Source organism: Heterodontus francisci, chromosome 36 (assembly GCF_036365525.1).
Source record: "Heterodontus francisci isolate sHetFra1 chromosome 36, sHetFra1.hap1, whole genome shotgun sequence".
Classification (NCBI taxonomy): Eukaryota; Metazoa; Chordata; class Chondrichthyes; order Heterodontiformes; family Heterodontidae; genus Heterodontus; species Heterodontus francisci.
Genome location: NC_090406.1, coordinates 11,262,485 through 11,279,611, shown reverse-complemented (window position 1 = coordinate 11,279,611; position 17,127 = coordinate 11,262,485). Strand labels below are relative to the sequence as shown.

The 17,127-nt window shown below is 51.8% G+C and overlaps 1 protein-coding gene across 2 annotated transcripts in view; it reads right to left on the bottom strand.

The window, feature by feature from the left end:
* The window catches only part of LOC137351588 (protein FAM174C-like), a 30,515-nt gene extending 14,104 nt beyond the window's left edge, over nt 1–16,411 (bottom strand). The window contains exon 1 of one of the 2 annotated variants that reach the window (XM_068016170.1): nt 16,105–16,411. In XM_068016170.1, coding sequence (XP_067872271.1) covers nt 16,105–16,370 — 266 coding nt within the window. In that variant the 5' untranslated portion in view covers nt 16,371–16,411. The remainder of the gene's footprint in view (nt 1–16,104) is intronic. The other variant, XM_068016171.1, reaches the window with a different exon arrangement.
* Nucleotides 16,412–17,127: the final 716 nt, after the last annotated feature.

The window sequence follows — 17,127 nt, the reverse complement described above, 5'->3', positions numbered from 1 at the left end:
TGGGTATTTTTGCTTTACTAATAGAACATACACAGCATGTCAGGTTCTAACAGTAACACCAATAACATCTACAAATATAATGTGTCATTTGGTCAGCATTTATTACAAGCTCCAGGTCACACTTACCCATCCTATCGCTTTTCCTTCGCTTGTATATTCAAATCAAGACTCGTCTCAATTTATCCTTTTCTATCTCATTCTTTCCCAGGATCTAAAACCATGGAATTTCTTAGCTTCTTTGATTTTCTACACTTTCTGCAATCAGCTGTGGCTCAATAGGTAGTACTCTTGCTTCTGAGTCAGAAGGTTGCAGTTTCAAGTCCAACTCCAGAGACTTGAGCTGACACTTCAGTGAAGTACTGAGGAAGTGCTGCATTTTCAGAGGTGCCATCTTTCGGATCAGACATTAAATCAAGGCCCCGTGGCTCTATCGCATGGCAGTTTTTCCGGTAAGTGCAGGGGAGTTCTCCTCGATGTGCTAGCCAATGTTTATCCTTCCAACCAAATCATTAAAAACAGATCGTATTGCTGTTTGTGGGAGCTTGCTGTGTGAAAATTGGCTGCCACATTTCCTACATTACAACAGGGACCATTCTTCAAAAGTATTTCACTGGCTGTAAAGTGCTTTGCGACGTCCTGATGTTGTGAAAGCTGCTATATCAATGAAAGTCTTTCTTTCTACAGGCTTTTTAAACCTAGGCATGCCATCATCCACACAACACTTGATCTATCTTGTCTGTTCTTTCCTACTGTTTTCAACTGCACTGCTGAACATACTATGAATCTTGGCTTCGCACACACATTTCTTAATTTAAAAAACCCGAAAGCTGCAGGCAGTTTGAGATAAGAGTAACAGACGGCAGTGAAACGCATGACCGGTAACATTATGCAACCTCCCTCTCTCTGTCTCGCCCTGGTAGAGCAGAAACAGCAGCCTTGCCAATAGATCCAATGTGGTGCATTACATTCTTTTGTTAAATACAATGCTAATGGTGCGGACTGAAGGTTAAAACACGGATGTTCAACAGAATAGTTAAGTGCTTTAATTGCCTCATTAGGGGCTTCAACGCTTTGGGTTACTTAAGCTAAATGGGCTCCTAATTCATTTTTAAACATTCTTACAACGCAAAATAACAAATTGGATAGAAATCCATCGTTAGACAAAGTAAATTAAGGCAGTTCTGCTCAATTAGTTAAAAAAAAGCAACAAAGTTAAAGGGATCATAGGTCTTTTAAAGAGCCAGCACAGGCAGTAAGGATCAAATGGCCTCCTTCTGTGCTATAGCATTCTATGATTGAAAATAAAGCTGAAGTTAAAAAATAGTTTTAAGGTGCTGCGAGTTATTGGCCTACTTTTCATTTTATATAAAGAAGCTGTAAATAATGGAAAACGCTGTGAGAGTAACTAATGTCTGTTCTTATTTTCTCCACAGTGGATATGCCACATGGAAAAAAAATGACTGTTATTCTTGTTTGTTCCAGAGGTAGCACAGTGAGCTCCCTTAGCCTGTTACAACAACACAGCTATAAGACATACCATCTCCTCTGATTAACCATGAGCAAACCCATTAATCAGGAGATTAACGGTTATAAAAGTTCCAAGGACAGTCACACTTCAGGTGTCGCACATGCAAACTTCTGCAAATAAATCAAATAGGGAATTTAGAAGGAACTTCTTTGCCCAGAGAATGGTTGGAATGTGGTATTCGCTGCAGAGGAGTGGCTGAGGTAAACAGCAGAGATGCATTTAAGAGGAAGCTAGACAGCACATGAGAGGGAAAGGAATAGAAGGTTAAAATGTTGAGGTTAGATGAAGAGGGCTGGGAGGAAGCTTGTGTGGAGATTAAATGCCAATATGAACCAATCTGTCTGAATGGCCCGTTTCTGTGGTGTAAATACAATGCAAGATCTTCTGTGAAAGTGAGTCATTGACGCACAAAAGGAGGCCCTTCGGCCCATCGAGTCTCTGTACAACACGCCAGTCAGTCCCATTCACCCACTCTATCCCCGTAGCCCTGCAAGTTTATTCGCCTCAAGTGCCAATCCGATTTCCTTTTGAAATCATTAATCGTCGCCACTTCCACCACCCTCGTAGAAAGCAAGTTCCAAGTCATTACCATTCACTATGTAAAAAGAAAAGTTTCCTCACATCCCCCTGCATCTCTTGCCCAAACTTTAAATGTGCCCCCTTTATTCTTGCACCATCAACTAATGGGAACAGCCTTTGTCTACCTTATCTAAACCTGTCATAATCTTGTACACCTCTATCAGATCTCCCATCAACCTCGCCTGCTCCAGGGAAAAATAAAACACTCGCAACTTTATAGCGCCCTTCATGACCACAGTATATCCCAAAGTGCTTTACAGTGTTCTGATCCTGTAGTTTTTTCTTCTTTTCCGGGAAGTATGCAGTGTGCCTTTAAAGGTTATAAAAGGATCAGTACTGCTTTAAGAACCAGCAAGCCACAGGAGTTAGAGAATGCGCATTCTGGTTGCCGTAGGATACAGCCATACAGAGAGGGAGCCAACCAGCTTCAAAGAATGCATCCTGGTTACCCGGCAACAGCCAGAGACTGAGGATCAAGAGATATAATGTTGCTGATTGATATTTGAAATGAGATGAAAAACTGGCTTTTGAGAGACAGTTCACAGACACAGACAGCTGTTCTGCCAGCATATACTGAAGGAAAGAGATCTCTCTCTCCGTTTATTTAAACTCTATTTATTATACTCTCAAAATTCTGATTAGTCAAGCCAGATTAATTTCTTAAAAAGAAAATAACCAATTACTTGAACTACTGAACTGTAATTGCTGAATTCATCACTGGAAGAAGAGGAGCATCAGTTCAACTGCTGAACTAGTCCAGACTGTTCTACTGCTGAAGAACCTTTCCCCCCCCCCCCCCCCCCCCCATCGGACAGCTGTGAGGACTTCAAACAATCTTGGAGTGTTTCACATTGGAAGATTCCACTTCGGCAGGAGCGTAAATCTGCAAGGACTATTCTATTTTAAATGTCGTTTATATCTTAGTAGTGTTTAAAAATTTAGGTTTTTCTAATTAAACAGTTAATTTGTTGATCTAAAGACACTTGGTTTGGTTAGCCTCATTCGGGGGTTGGTGGATGGTCAATTTGGCTGTGGTTTTCTTTCATTTGGAAAGTTTAAAGTGATATATTTGGTGAGCTGTGGAGGGACGAGACTGAATTAGCAGTGAGTTTCTCTCACCGCAATCAGAATCATATATTTTGACTGGGGGCTTTGTCTTGAGCGGTCAGTCGTAACAGCAGCCAATGAAATACTTTAAAGTGTAGTCACTATTGTAATGTAGGAAACGGGGCAGCCAATTTGCACACAGCAAGCTCCCACAAACAGCAATGTGATAATGACCAGACTATTTTTTTTTATATAAAGTGATTTTGGTTGATGGATAAATATTAGCCAGATCGGGAAGAACTCCCTTGTGAAATAGCACAGTGGCATCTTGTACGTACACCTAAGAGGGCAGAGGGGGCCTTGGTTTAACGTCTCATCCAATGCAGCACTCCCTCAATACTGCACTGAATTGTCAGCCAAGATTTTGTGCTCAAGTCTCTGGAGTGGTATTTGAACCCACAACCTTCCGACTCAGAGTTGAAAGTGATACCAACTGAGGCAAGTATGAAAAGTACAAAAGAAATTTTCATACGGAGTGAGAAATTTACAAGCTCCAATTAAAGGTCAGTATGAATTATTTTGTCCCGGTTTCTACTGACCAGATAAATCTGTTTTTGTGATGTTGATTGAGGGATAAATATTGGTCAGGACACCGGGAATAGCTTCCCTGCTCTTCTTTGAAGTAGTGCCATGGGATCTCTTCCATTCACCGGAGAAGGCAGATCGGTCCTCGGTTTAATGTCTCATCCGAAAGACGGCGCTTTCAATAGTGCAGCACTCCCTCAGTACTGCCACTGGATTGTCAGCCTTTTATTTTTGTGCTCAATCTTGGAGCAGACTAAATAGTGAACTGCCTTTAAATTGCTCACGGTCACTCCTTTGTATGAAATATTCCAGCTCCCTTTTACCCATGTTCTGAGCTTCCTTATTTGTACAATACAATGCAAATGCAGAACTTAATTCGCGGAAGATTAGAAAACCTGTATTTTCTCTCTGCAAATCAGTAGTTTCTCCACCGAGTCCCAGTACAAATGAATACTTGTGCTCATTTAGGCACCCTTGCACATTATCACCACAAACGTTGGAAGTCAGAAATAAAGAAAGATTTGTTTATACAGTGCCCATATCTCGAAGTGCTTCATATTTAAGTAGTAGTTTGAAGTGCAATGATGTTATCCAGTAAATCACTCAGACATATGCACACAGCATACTTTCACAGCAATGGGATGAATGGCCAATTAACCCGCATTTGATGGCACTGGCGGAGAGAAATTTTGGTTGAGATAATTAGGCCGTTGAAATCTTTAACATTCATATTCATTACTGGAGCAGATTTAATGTTTCAACTGAAGAAAACACAGCACCTCTGACAATGCAGCACTCCTTCAGTACTGAGGGCTCTGGTCCTGGGGCAGGGCTCTAATGCACATCTTTCTAACAAGAGGCAAGAATGCTACCTCAAATTAAAAGCAGAAAATGCTGTAAATAAGCAGGATTATCAAAAAGAGTTAAATATTTGGGGTGGGAACCTGCAACACAAACCTGTTTTTCTCTTCCAGGGCCCACACTGGAAGCTTTTTCTGTTCAGCAGCAGTGGTTAATTATTCCTTAATGGTTAAATGTATGCCATACCCTTATGGATTACAATCCTGAATATAATTAGCAGATTAAAGGGGAACTATATTCATCTAAATTACCACAAAATGCTACTCTGACCGCTGTCTCCCTTGCTCTTCCTTTGTTCTTGTGCTTTAGAACTGTTGGTTAGAGGTAGCCTGGGAGCAGACATTTAGTGTGCAATCCTTTTCAAGTGACATCAAGGACGGAGACTGTTCCCCATAGCTCCGCGTTCCCTTTCAGAATGTCATTGAAAATGAAATAAGCAGGACCGACTTTAGCAGAATATTCCCCAGGAACGCAGCTTAGAAAGAATGAATATGTTGAAGTTTTACCTTTGAAAGTGCTCTGCCAATTTAGAAGAAAAGTTATTTTACCAACCACAATGTAATCAGATTAAGTCTTCCGAAGGAGGACACAAAAGCACCCCCCCCCCCTCCCAGAAAGGGATGGGAAGTTGAACGCTGCATTAACAGTGCGAATTATTAACAGGGGGATTGCATATACTGCCTCAGAATAACAGTCTATCAGACACAGGAACAGGTGGAGGCCATTTAGCCCCTCAAGACTGTTGTGTCATTCAATGAAGACATGGCTGATTTGCAACCTAACTCCATATACCCGCCTTTGCCCCATATCCCTTAACACCTTTGACTAACAAAAATCTAACACTTAGTTTTAAAATTAACAATGGATCCAGCATCAATTGTTGTTTGAGGAAGAGAGTTCCAAACTATCACCCTTTGCTTGTAGAAGTATTTCCTAATTTCACTCCTGAAAGGTCTGGCTCTAATTTTTAAGACCATGACCCTCATTCTGACTCCCCAATTAACGGAAATAGTTTGTCTATCTACCCAATCTGTTCCCCTCAATATCTTGAAAGCCTCGATCAAATCACCCTTTAACCTTCTCAGGGAATACAATTGTAGTTTGTTTACTCTCTCCTTGTAGCTTAACCCTTGGAGCCCGGGTATCATTCTAGTAAACCTACACTGCACTCCCTCCATGGCCAATACACCCTTCCTAAGCTGCGATACTCAGAACTGCTCACAGTACTCCAGGTGAGGTCTAACAAGGGCTTTGTATAGCTGAAGCATGACTTCCACCCCCTTCTATTCTAGTCTTCCAGATATAGAGAGTGTAACATACCATTTGCCCCTCACATTTGGGAGGCTCAGGTAGATGTTAAAGGTACTTTCTTTTCATTTGTTTGTAGGATGCGGGCATTGCTGACTAGGCCAGCATTTGTTGCCCATCCTTAATTGCCCTTGACAACTGAGTGGCTTGCTCAGCCAATTCAGAGGGCATTTAAGAGTCAACTACATTGCTGTGGATAGGCAGCCAGACCAGGCAAGGACAGCAGATTTCCTTCCCTAAAGGACATTAGTGAACCAAATGGGTTTTTACGACAATCGACAATGGTTTCATGGTCACCACTAGACTAGCTTTTAATTCAGATTTTTTTTTTATTAAATGAATACAAATTCCACCATCTGCCATTGGTGGGATTTGAACCCATGTCCCCAGAGCACAAGCCTGGGGCTCTGGGTTACTAGTCCAGTGACATTACCACTGCACCACTGCCTCCTGTTCAGTATTCAAAGGAGAACAAGGAATTTTCCTGGTTTTTGAGCCAATATTTCTCCCTGCACCAGCACTGCCAGAAACCGATTAACTAGTCGTTTAGCTTGTTGCTATCTGTGCCAGCTTGTTACACATTACTGATTTCAAAGTAATCCATTGTTTGAAAAGCCTTTTTTGGCACTTGAGGCACATGATAAGATGTCATATAAATTTTCCTTCAGAGTCCGTAATACTGAGCCTAATTATCTTATTTGCACAGAGTAAAGATAATTGGTCAGAGTGGCAAGAACATTTTCACAACAAAATGCACATATTTAATTAAAATGGAAACTCACATAGTGGCAATCACACAATCACTGTAATTGATAGAACCATAGATGATGCAGCACTGGAGGCCATGCAACCTATCACCCCTTGTGCCACATCTTTGGAAGAACGATCCATTAGTCTCATTCCTCTTTTTCCCCATAGCCCTGCAAATTTTTTCCCCTTCAAGCCTTTATCCAATTCCCTTTTGGAAGTTCTAACCCTGCTTCCACTACCAGTCCAGACAGTGTATTCCAGATCATAACAGCTTGCTGTGCAGATCTTTTTTACTCCTCTCACCTTTGGCTCTTTTGTCAATCACCTTCAATCTGTGTCCACCGGTTACCAATCCTTCTACCACTGGAAACAGTTTCTCCTTATTTACTCTAACAAAACAGTTCATGATTTTGAACAAACTCCATCAAATCTCCCCTTAATCTTCTCTGGTCTAAGGAGAACAAAGCCAGCTTCTCAAGAGTGTCCACATAACTGAAGTCCCACATCCCTGGTACCATTCTAGTAAATCTCCTCTACACCCTCTCCAAGGCCTTAAAATTCTTCCCAAAGTATGGTGCCCAGAATTAGTCCCAATTCTCCATTTCAAATCCAACCAGTGCTTTATAAAAGGTTTAGCATAACTTCCTTGCTTTTGTACTTTATGCCTCTATTTAAAAAGTCAAGAATCCTATTTTTTTTTTTTAACAGCCATCTTAACTTATCTTGCCAACTTCAAAGATTTGTGCACTTACAGCCCCAAGTGTCTCCGCTCCTGCACGTGTTTAAAATTTTGCCATTTATATTGTCTCTAATTCTTCCTACTAAAATGAATCACTTCACACTTCACTGCGTTAAAATACATCAGCTATGTGTCTGTTACTATCATTCTCGGTTTACCACATTTGAATTTCTTGCCATCTGCAAACTTTGAAATGATGCCCAAAATACCCAGGTTTCTCAATATACATCAAAAAGAGCAATGGTCCTAATACTAACCTTGGAGGAACCCCAATGCAAATTTCACTCCAGTCTGAAAAAACAACCGTTCTCCGTTACCCGCTTTTCAATCCCTTAGCCAATTTCGTGTCCAAGCAGTCAACGTCTCTTTAACCCCACAGGCTTCAATTTTGCTAACAAATTAATTTTTTTTTTTTTAATTCATTTTTTATGGGATGTGGACATCGCTGGCAATATCTGCATTTGTTGCCCATCCCTAATTGCCCTTGAGAAGGTGGTGGTGAGCTGTCCTCTTGAACCGCTGCAATCTTTTCTGTAGTTGTGTGTATTGGTTTTGTACAACTGAATGGCTTGCTAGGCCAGAGGGCAGTTAAGAATCAACTACATTGCTGACGGTCTGGCCAGACCAGGTAAGGACAACAGATTTCCTTCCCTAAAGAAAATTAGTGAACCAGATGGGTTTTTACTACAATCATAGTTATACAGCACAGAAACAGGCCCCTTGGCCCATCGTGTCTATGCCGGCCATCAAGCACCTATCGATTCTAATCCCATTTTCCAGCACTTGACCCGTAACCTTGTATGCTGTGGCGTTTCAAGTGCTCATCTCAATGCTTCTTAAGTGTTGTGAGGATTCCTGCCTCTACCATCCCTTCAGGCAGTGTGTTCCAGATTCCAACCACCCTCTGGGTGAAAAAATATTTCCTCAAATCCCCTCTAAACCTCCTGCCCCTTACCTTAAATCTATGCCCCCTAGTTACTGACCCTTCCGCTAAGGGAAAAAGTTTCTTCCCATCTACCCTGTGCCCCTCATAATTTTGTCCCCCCTCAGCCTTCTCTGCTCTAAGGAAAACAAGCCTAGCCCATCCAGACTCACTCAATGGTAGTTTCATAGTCACCATTACTGAGACTAGCTTTCAATTCCCGATTTTTATTCATTAATTGAATTTAAAATTCCACCAGCTTCCGTGGTGGGATTTGAACCAGTGTCCCCAGAGTATGAGCCTGGGTCTCTGGATTAGTAGTCCAGTGACGTTACCACTACGTCACCTCTCCCCCTATTGTCAAATGTCTTTTCAAAGTCCATGTTCAAAACACCAACCACACTACCCTCACTGACCCTCCCCGTTACATCAATGCACTCCAGTTAGTCAAACACTGATTTGTCTTTAACAAATCTGTGCTGACTTTCATTTATTATTCCAAGTGCCAGTTACTTTGGTCCTGCATAACTGTCTCTAAAAGATCCCCAACCGTAGTGTTGTGCTGTGTCCTCAAGTCTTCCTTAAACGATAACCACAGGCTTTATAATTGGATTCAACACAAACACTACTTATTGTCTTACTTATTTACATTGCATGATTTCAGGTACATGTCTTTTCCTTGCTGGTGTCTGTCTGCCCCCTGTAAAGCCATGTGCTGAGTGAGTGTCTAAGGTACAGTTTCTTAAAGATGAAATCATCCACTGCACTACATTACACCAATCACCGCTATTAAGCTGACTGGCCTTTAGTTGCCAGGTTTATCCTCTCTTTTTTTGAACAGGAGTGTAACATCTGCAATCCTCCATTCCTCTGGCACTCCTCCCAATCACTAATAATGCTTATCCGGTCACACTTTACCTCATAGTTAAATAAACATGAGCCCTGGAACTAGATTACCTCTGAAAAAAATTAAAAATGTCCCTTTACTTTATTACACCACAATGGACAAAATGTATATTCTTCATAACCCAGGCAGAATAAGCTTAGCTTTTTAATCCAAATTGGCTGTGTTTGATTCATGCTGAAAAGATAATTAGCAGTCAGAAAAGGAACTGATAAATTCATGGGATATTTTAAACTAAAACATTTAGCCAAGGTGTGTAATGTAAACATACCAAAGTTGTCAGCTCACATATGGCTTTGAGTGTCACTAGCCATTTCACAGGATAATCTTTCAGTTGTCACCGGTTTTAAAGTAGAGAGGAACGCTGCCAGCAGAATGGGTGAAAACGTGCAAGTGGGGTCACATTCACCAAGATGGCAGATCAGGTTCCAATTACATACAACAAAAAGCGTACTGGTGTGATTATCAACTACTGGGAATATATGAGTGAGATGGCATAAATTACAAGGATTAAGGCGAGCAGTTCACCTCTTGCTGAAAGGAAAACACTGTATATACATCAGAAGAGCAAGAAAAATTTATATAGCACCTTTCACATTCATTCCAAAGACTTCACGACCAATGGATGACTTTTCAGTCACTATGCTACGCAGGGAAACACAGAAGTCAGTTTGCACGCAGCAAGGTCCCACAAAGATAAACAACCATTTAATCTGCTTTTGGTGATATTTGATGAAGAGATCAAGATCAATGCATAACTTTCTCAACATCAACCCTCCTGTCCCTTTGTAAACCCTTGCTCACCTCTCCCTTCTCTCCAACCTCCCCATCTTCCTCATGCCCTTATTTCCTTCTCTTCTCCAGAGTTACCATCAAGAGCAAGGCCACCCAACCACCCTAATTTTTGTCTATCAATAATTAAATGTGCATCTATATCTCTCACACACACAATAGCTAAATTTACTGGTACACTTTGCATCAAAAATAACAGAGCTGTCAAAATAGGGACATTTTTGAGGAAGAAAATTTAAGATCAAAACAAAGTGAGCCAGTTCGCAAACCCGTTTAAACACACAGTGTTGTTTATGATTAAGGCGAGGTGCCAAAACAGGCAACAAGTCTTAACCTTAATTGCACGTCTCATTCCAAATTAATGTCGCTTGGTGAGTCTGCAACTCAATGCTGAAGGTCAAAAGTATCTCTTCCCAAATCAATTTCAGCATTTGGTCAATTTTTCTATTTTTGGAGTATTTAAAACAAAAATAAGAGTCGTCTGATCTGTAACCCCCTTCCCTCCAGCCAGACCCATCCCCTCACTGGACCTATAGCCTCACCCACACTATCCCTCCCTTGATCGCCTGCCTCACAGATCCTTCTCTCCCTCTTTCTGTCCCTTCCTCCATTTTCTCTTTCCACCAGGCGCCCGTCCAACCCCAATTTCCTAACTGCCCCCCAGCCTCCTCATTCACTGTCGTCGCCCAGGCAACCTTCCCTCTTCACCTATATCCCCAGACCCCTAATTCTGTAACCCTCCATCCGAACCCCACTTCACTCCTCTATCCCTCAGCCCCCTACCCCCACTCTCCTCCCCCTCCCCCTCCATGACACCGTCTTCTCCCCCCCCCACCCATTTCTCTTACCCCCTACCCCTCCCTCAACATCTGACCTCTCCCCTACCCCGTCCCAACCCCATCCCATCTCCTACCCCTTCTCTCCACCCTGCCCCTTCCCCCTACCCTCCTCCTAGCCCCACCCCCTCCCTCCACCCTAAACCCCTACCGCCTCCCTCACTCCCCTCCTCCCTCTCTTCCATCCCCTGCCCCCTCCTTCCACTGTAACCTCTGCCTCCCTCCTCTCCAACCTACCCCCTCCCTCCTCTCCCCTACCACCCCCCTCCTCTCCCCTGCCCCCTCGTCTCCCCACGCTTCCCCTGCCTTCACTCTCCTCCTCTCCCCTGTCCCCCACCCTCCCCCAATCCCCCTCCTCTCCCCTGCCACCACCCTCCCCCTCCCCACACCCTACACCCCCTCCCCACACCCTACACCCCCTCCCCACACCCTACACCCCCTCCCCCTCCTCCTCCTTCTCTCCACTGCCCCCTCCACTTCCCTACCCCCTCCATCCCCCTTTCCCCTACCCCTCACCTCCTCTACTCCCTCTCCCCCTCCTCACCCCCTCCTCTCCTCCCTCACCCCCTCCTCTCCTCTCCTCCCTCTCCCTCACCCCCTCCTCTCCTCCCTCACCCTCACCCCCTCCTCTCCTCCCTCACCCTCACCCCCTCCTCTCCTCCCTCACCTCTCCTCCCTCACCCTCACCCCCTCCTCTCCTCCCTCACCCTCACCCCCTCCTCTCCTCCCTCACCCTCACCCCCTCCTCGCCTCTCCTCCCTCACCCTCACCCCCTCCTCGCCTCTCCTCCCTCACCCTCACCCCCTCCTCGCCCCTCCTCCCTCACCCTCCCTCCCTCACCCTCACCCTCGCCCCTCCTCCCTCACCCTCCCTCCCTCACCCTCACCCTCACCCCCTCCTCGCCTCTCCTCCCTCACCCTCACCCCCTCCTCGCCTCTCCTCCCTCACCCTCACCCCCTCCTCGCCTCTCCTCCCTCACCCTCACCCCCTCCTCGCCTCTCCTCCCTCACCCTCACCCCCTCCTCGCCTCTCCTCCCTCACCCTCACCCCCTCCTCGCCTCTCCTCCCTCACCCTCACCCCCTCCTCCTCGCCTCTCCTCCCTCACCCTCACCCTCACCCCCTCCTCCCTCACCCTCACCCCCTCCTCGCCCCTCCTCCCTCACCCTCACCCCCTCCTCGCCCCTCCTCCCTCACCCTCACCCCCTCCTCGCCCCTCCTCCCTCACCCTCACCCCCTCCTCGCCCCTCCTCCCTCACCCTCACCCCCTCCTCGCCCCTCCTCCCTCACCCTCACCCCCTCCTCGCCCCTCCTCCCTCACCCTCACCCCCTCCTCGCCCCTCCTCCCTCACCCTCACCCCCTCCTCGCCCCTCCTCCCTCACCCTCACCCCCTCCTCGCCCCTCCTCCCTCACCCTCACCCCCTCCTCGCCCCTCCTCCCTCACCCTCACCCCCTCCTCGCCCCTCCTCCCTCACCCTCACCCCCTCCTCGCCCCTCCTCCCTCACCCTCACCCCCTCCTCGCCCCTCCTCCCTCACCCTCACCCCCTCCTCGCCCCTCCTCCCTCACCCTCACCCCCTCCTCGCCCCTCCTCCCTCACCCTCACCCCCTCCTCGCCCCTCCTCCCTCACCCTCACCCCCTCCTCGCCCCTCCTCCCTCACCCTCACCCCCTCCTCGCCCCTCCTCCCTCACCCTCACCCCCTCCTCGCCCCTCCTCCCTCACCCTCACCCCCTCCTCGCCCCTCCTCCCTCACCCTCACCCCCTCCTCGCCTCTCCTCCCTCACCCTCACCCTCGCCTCCCTCACCCTCGCCCTCGCCTCCCTCACCCTCACCCTCGCCCCCTCCTCGCCTCTCCTCCCTCACCCTCATCCTCGCCTCCCTCACCCTCACGCCCCCTCCTCGCCTCCCTCACTCGCCCCCTCCTCGCCTCCCTCACTCGCCCCCTCCTCCCTCGCCTCCCTCCTCCCTCGCCCCTCACTCGCCCCCTCCTCCCTCGCCCCTCACTCGCCCCCTCCTCCCTCTTCTCTCCTCACTCGCCCCCTCCTCCCTCTTCTCTCCCCCTCCCCCCCTCCTCCCTCTTCTCTCCCCCTCCCCCCCTCCTCCCTCTCCTCTCCCCCTCCTCCCTCTCCTCTCCCCCTCCTCCCCCTCCTCCCCCTCCTCCCACTCGCCCCCTCACTCGCCCCCTCACTCCCACTCGCCCCCTCACTCCCACTCGCCCCCTCACTCCCACTCGCCCCCTCCTCCCACTCGCCCCCTCCTCCCACTCGCCCCCTCCTCCCACTCGCCCCCTCACTCACCCCCTCCTCCCTCCCTCTCCTCTCCCTCCGCCCCCTCCCTCCCTCTCCCTCCGCCCCCTCCCTCCCTCTCCTCTCCCTCCGCCCCCTCCCTCCCTCTCCTCTCCCTCCGCCCCCTCCGCCCCCTCTCCTCTCCCTCCGCCCCCTCCGCCCCCTCTCCTCTCCCTCCGCCCCCTCTCCTCTCCTCTCCCTCCGCCCCCTCTCCTCTCCTCTCCCTCCGCCCCCTCTCCTCTCCTCTCCCTCCGCCCCCTCTCCTCTCCTCTCCCTCCGCCCCCTCTCCTCTCCTCTCCCTCCGCCCCCCCCTCTCCTCTCCTCTCCCTCCGCCCCCCCCTCTCCTCTCCTCTCCCTCCGCCCCCCCCTCTCCTCTCCTCTCCCTCCGCCCCCCCCTCTCCTCTCCTCTCCCTCCGCCCCCCCCTCTCCTCTCCTCTCCCTCCGCCCCCCCCTCCTCTCCTCTCCCTCCGCCCCCCCCTCTCCTCTCCTCTCCCTCCGCCCCCCCCTCTCCTCTCCTCTCCCTCCGCCCCCCCCTCTCCTCTCCTCTCCCTCCGCCCCCCCCTCTCCTCTCCTCTCCCTCCGCCCCCCCCCTCCTCTCCTCTCCCTCCGCCCCCCCCTCTCCTCTCCTCTCCCTCCGCCCCCCCCTCTCCTCTCCTCTCCCTCCGCCCCCCCCTCTCCTCTCCTCTCCCTCCGCCCCCCCCTCTCCTCTCCTCTCCCTCCGCCCCCCCCTCTCCTCTCCTCTCCCTCCGCCCCCCTCCCTCCCTCTCCTCTCCCTCCGCCCCCTCCCTCCCTCTCCTCTCCCTCCGCCCCCTCCCTCCCTCTCCTCTCCCTCCGCCCCCTCCCTCCCTCTCCTCTCCCTCCGCCCCCTCCCTCCCTCTCCTCTCCCTCCGCCCCCTCCCTCCCTCTCCTCTCCCTCCGCCCCCTCCCTCCCTCTCCTCTCCCTCCGCCCCCTCCCTCCCTCTCCTCTCCCTCCGCCCCCTCCCTCCCTCTCCTCTCCCTCCGCCCCCTCCCTCCCTCTCCTCTCCCTCCGCCCCCTCCCTCCCTCTCCTCTCCCTCCGCCCCCTCCCTCCCTCTCCTCTCCCTCCGCCCCCTCCCTCCCTCTCCTCTCCCTCCGCCCCCTCCCTCCCTCTCCTCTCCCTCCGCCCCCTCCCTCCCTCTCCTCTCCCTCCGCCCCCTCCCTCCCTCTCCTCTCCCTCCGCCCCCTCCCTCCCTCTCCTCTCCCTCCGCCCCCTCCCTCCCTCTCCTCTCCCTCCGCCCCCTCCCTCCCTCTCCTCTCCCTCCGCCCCCTCCCTCCCTCTCCTCTCCCTCCGCCCCCTCCCTCCCTCTCCTCTCCCTCCGCCCCCTCCCTCCCTCTCCTCTCCCTCCGCCCCCTCCCTCCCTCCCCTCTCCTCTCCCTCCGCCCCCTCCCTCCCTCCCCTCTCCTCTCCCTCCGCCCCCTCCCTCCCTCCCCTCTCCTCTCCCTCCGCCCCCTCCCTCCCTCCCCTCTCCTCTCCCTCCGCCCCCTCCCTCCCTCCCCTCTCCTCTCCCTCCGCCCCCTCCCTCCCTCCCTCCCCTCTCCTCTCCCTCCGCCCCCTCCTCCCTCCCCTCTCCTCTCCCTCCGCCCCCTCCCTCCCTCCCCTCTCCTCTCCCTCCGCCCCCTCCCTCCCTCCCCTCTCCTCTCCCTCCGCCCCCTCCCTCCCTCCCCTCTCCTCTCCCTCCGCCCCCTCCCTCCCTCCCCTCTCCTCTCCCTCCGCCCCCTCCCTCCCTCTCCTCTCCTCTCCCTCCGCCCCCTCCCTCCCTCTCCTCTCCTCTCCCTCCGCCCCCTCCCTCCCTCTCCTCTCCCTCCGCCCCCTCCCTCCCTCTCCTCTCCCTCCGCCCCCTCCCTCCCTCTCCTCTCCCTCCGCCCCCTCCCTCCCTCTCCTCTCCTCTCCCTCCGCCCCCTCCCTCCCTCTCCTCTCCTCTCCCTCCGCCCCCTCCCTCCCTCTCCTCTCCCTCCGCCCCCTCCCTCCCTCTCCTCTCCCTCCGCCCCCTCCCTCCCTCTCCTCTCCCTCCGCCCCCTCCCTCCCTCTCCTCTCCTCTCCCTCCGCCCCCTCCCTCCCTCTCCTCTCCTCTCCCTCCGCCCCCTCCCTCCCTCTCCTCTCCTCTCCCTCCGCCCCCTCCCTCTCCTCTCCTCTCCTCTCCCTCCGCCCCCTCCCTCTCCTCTCCTCTCCTCTCCCTCCGCCCCCTCCCTCCCTCTCCTCTCCTCTCCCTCCGCCCCCTCCCTCCCTCTCCTCTCCTCTCCCTCCGCCCCCTCCCTCCCTCTCCTCTCCCTCCGCCCCCTCCCTCCCTCCCTCTCCTCTCCTCTCCCTCCGCCCCCTCCCTCCCTCTCCTCTCCTCTCCCTCCGCCCCCTCCCTCCCTCTCCTCTCCTCTCCCTCCACCCCCTCCCTCCCTCTCCTCTCCCTCCCATCCCCTCCCATCCCATCCCCTCCTCTCCGCCCCCTCCCATCCCATCCCCTCCTCTCCGCCCTCTCCCTCCCCTCCCATCCCCTCCGCCCTCTCCCTCCCCTCCCATCCCCTCCGCCCTCTCCCTCCCATCCCCTCCGCCCTCTCCCTCCCCTCCCCGCCGCCCTCTCCCTCCTATCCCCTCCCCGCCGCCCTCTCCCTCCTATCCCCTCCCCTCCTCCCTCTCCCTCCTATCCCCTCCCCTCCTCCGCTCCCCTCCCCTCCCCCCCCTCTCCGCTCCCCTCCCCCCCCCTCTCCGCTCCCCTCCCCCCCCCCTCCGCTCCCCTCCCCCCCCCCCCCTCCGCTCCCCTCCCCCCCCCCCTCCGCTCCCCTCCCCCCCCCCCCTCTCCGCTCCCCTCCCCCCACCCCCTCCGCTCCCCTCCCCCCCCTCCTCCTCTCCCCTCCCCTCTCCTCCCCCTCTCCCTCCTATCCCCTCCTCTTCTCCCCTACCTCATTCCCTCCTCCCCTCCCTCTCATCCCCTCCTCCCTCCCCTTCTTCACCCATACCTGATGCTCCTGATGATGAAGTAAACCACGCCGAGGCCGCTGATGCCGAGCAGCACCCACAGGGCCCGGCGGATCACCGATTTGTCGGGGTAGCCGCTGTGCCGGGGCGGGGGGCCGGTGCTGGTGCTGTTCCTGGTCCCGGTATCCGACCGAAGGCTCTCCTGACCAGCCGCCGACAGCAGGAGGGACAGGCAGAGGGCGGCAGCCAGCAGAAGCGACGCGGAGCCGGGAACCAGAACCAAGGAGCCGCCGCCACCGCGCTTCATCCTGCAGGAACCTTCCGTCGGATTCCTCCAGTTGCTGTTTCCGGGCACGGGGAACACTATCAGTGTAACACGCAGACCATGGGAACGGCGCCACACACAATATCCTCCGGTTAACAACAGGCAGCCTGGAAACTGGGACTAACCACAGCAGCCACGAATTAATCAATTATTAATCAATAGTTCATCTGAACAGCTTGTAGTTTTTAGATACTGATCTCATTACTTGGATTACTAATTTTGTTTATTGGATCAAACAGAGTTTCTAAACCCTGATATTTACAAATCATTGCAGATTCTCCAATTCTATTTTTGATAAGCTTCAGTGTTCTTTACAACTTCATCAAACTATTCAGGTCTAGTCCACTCTGATAGATCAATGGCTTATATCTGTGTGTCTAAGGGTCCAATATGAGTAGCATTTTGATTGTCATCTGTGGCTCAGTTGGTTGCACTTGAGTCATAAATGTTCTGGGTTCAGCTCCCAATCCAGGATGTGAGCACAACAACCTAGCTGATATTCCAATGCAGTACTGAGGGAGTGCTGCAGGGTCAGGGGCACTGTCTTACAGTTGAGGTGTTAAACTGAGCCCCCCATCAGCCTACGTGGGTGGATGTAAAAGATCCTATGTGTAGGTAGTATTTAGAAGAATAGAGGAAGTTATCCGCAGCAACCTGGCCAATATTTATCCCGCAATCAACATCACAAAAGAACAGATTATCTGCTTATCACATTGCTGTTTGTGGGAATTTGTTGTGT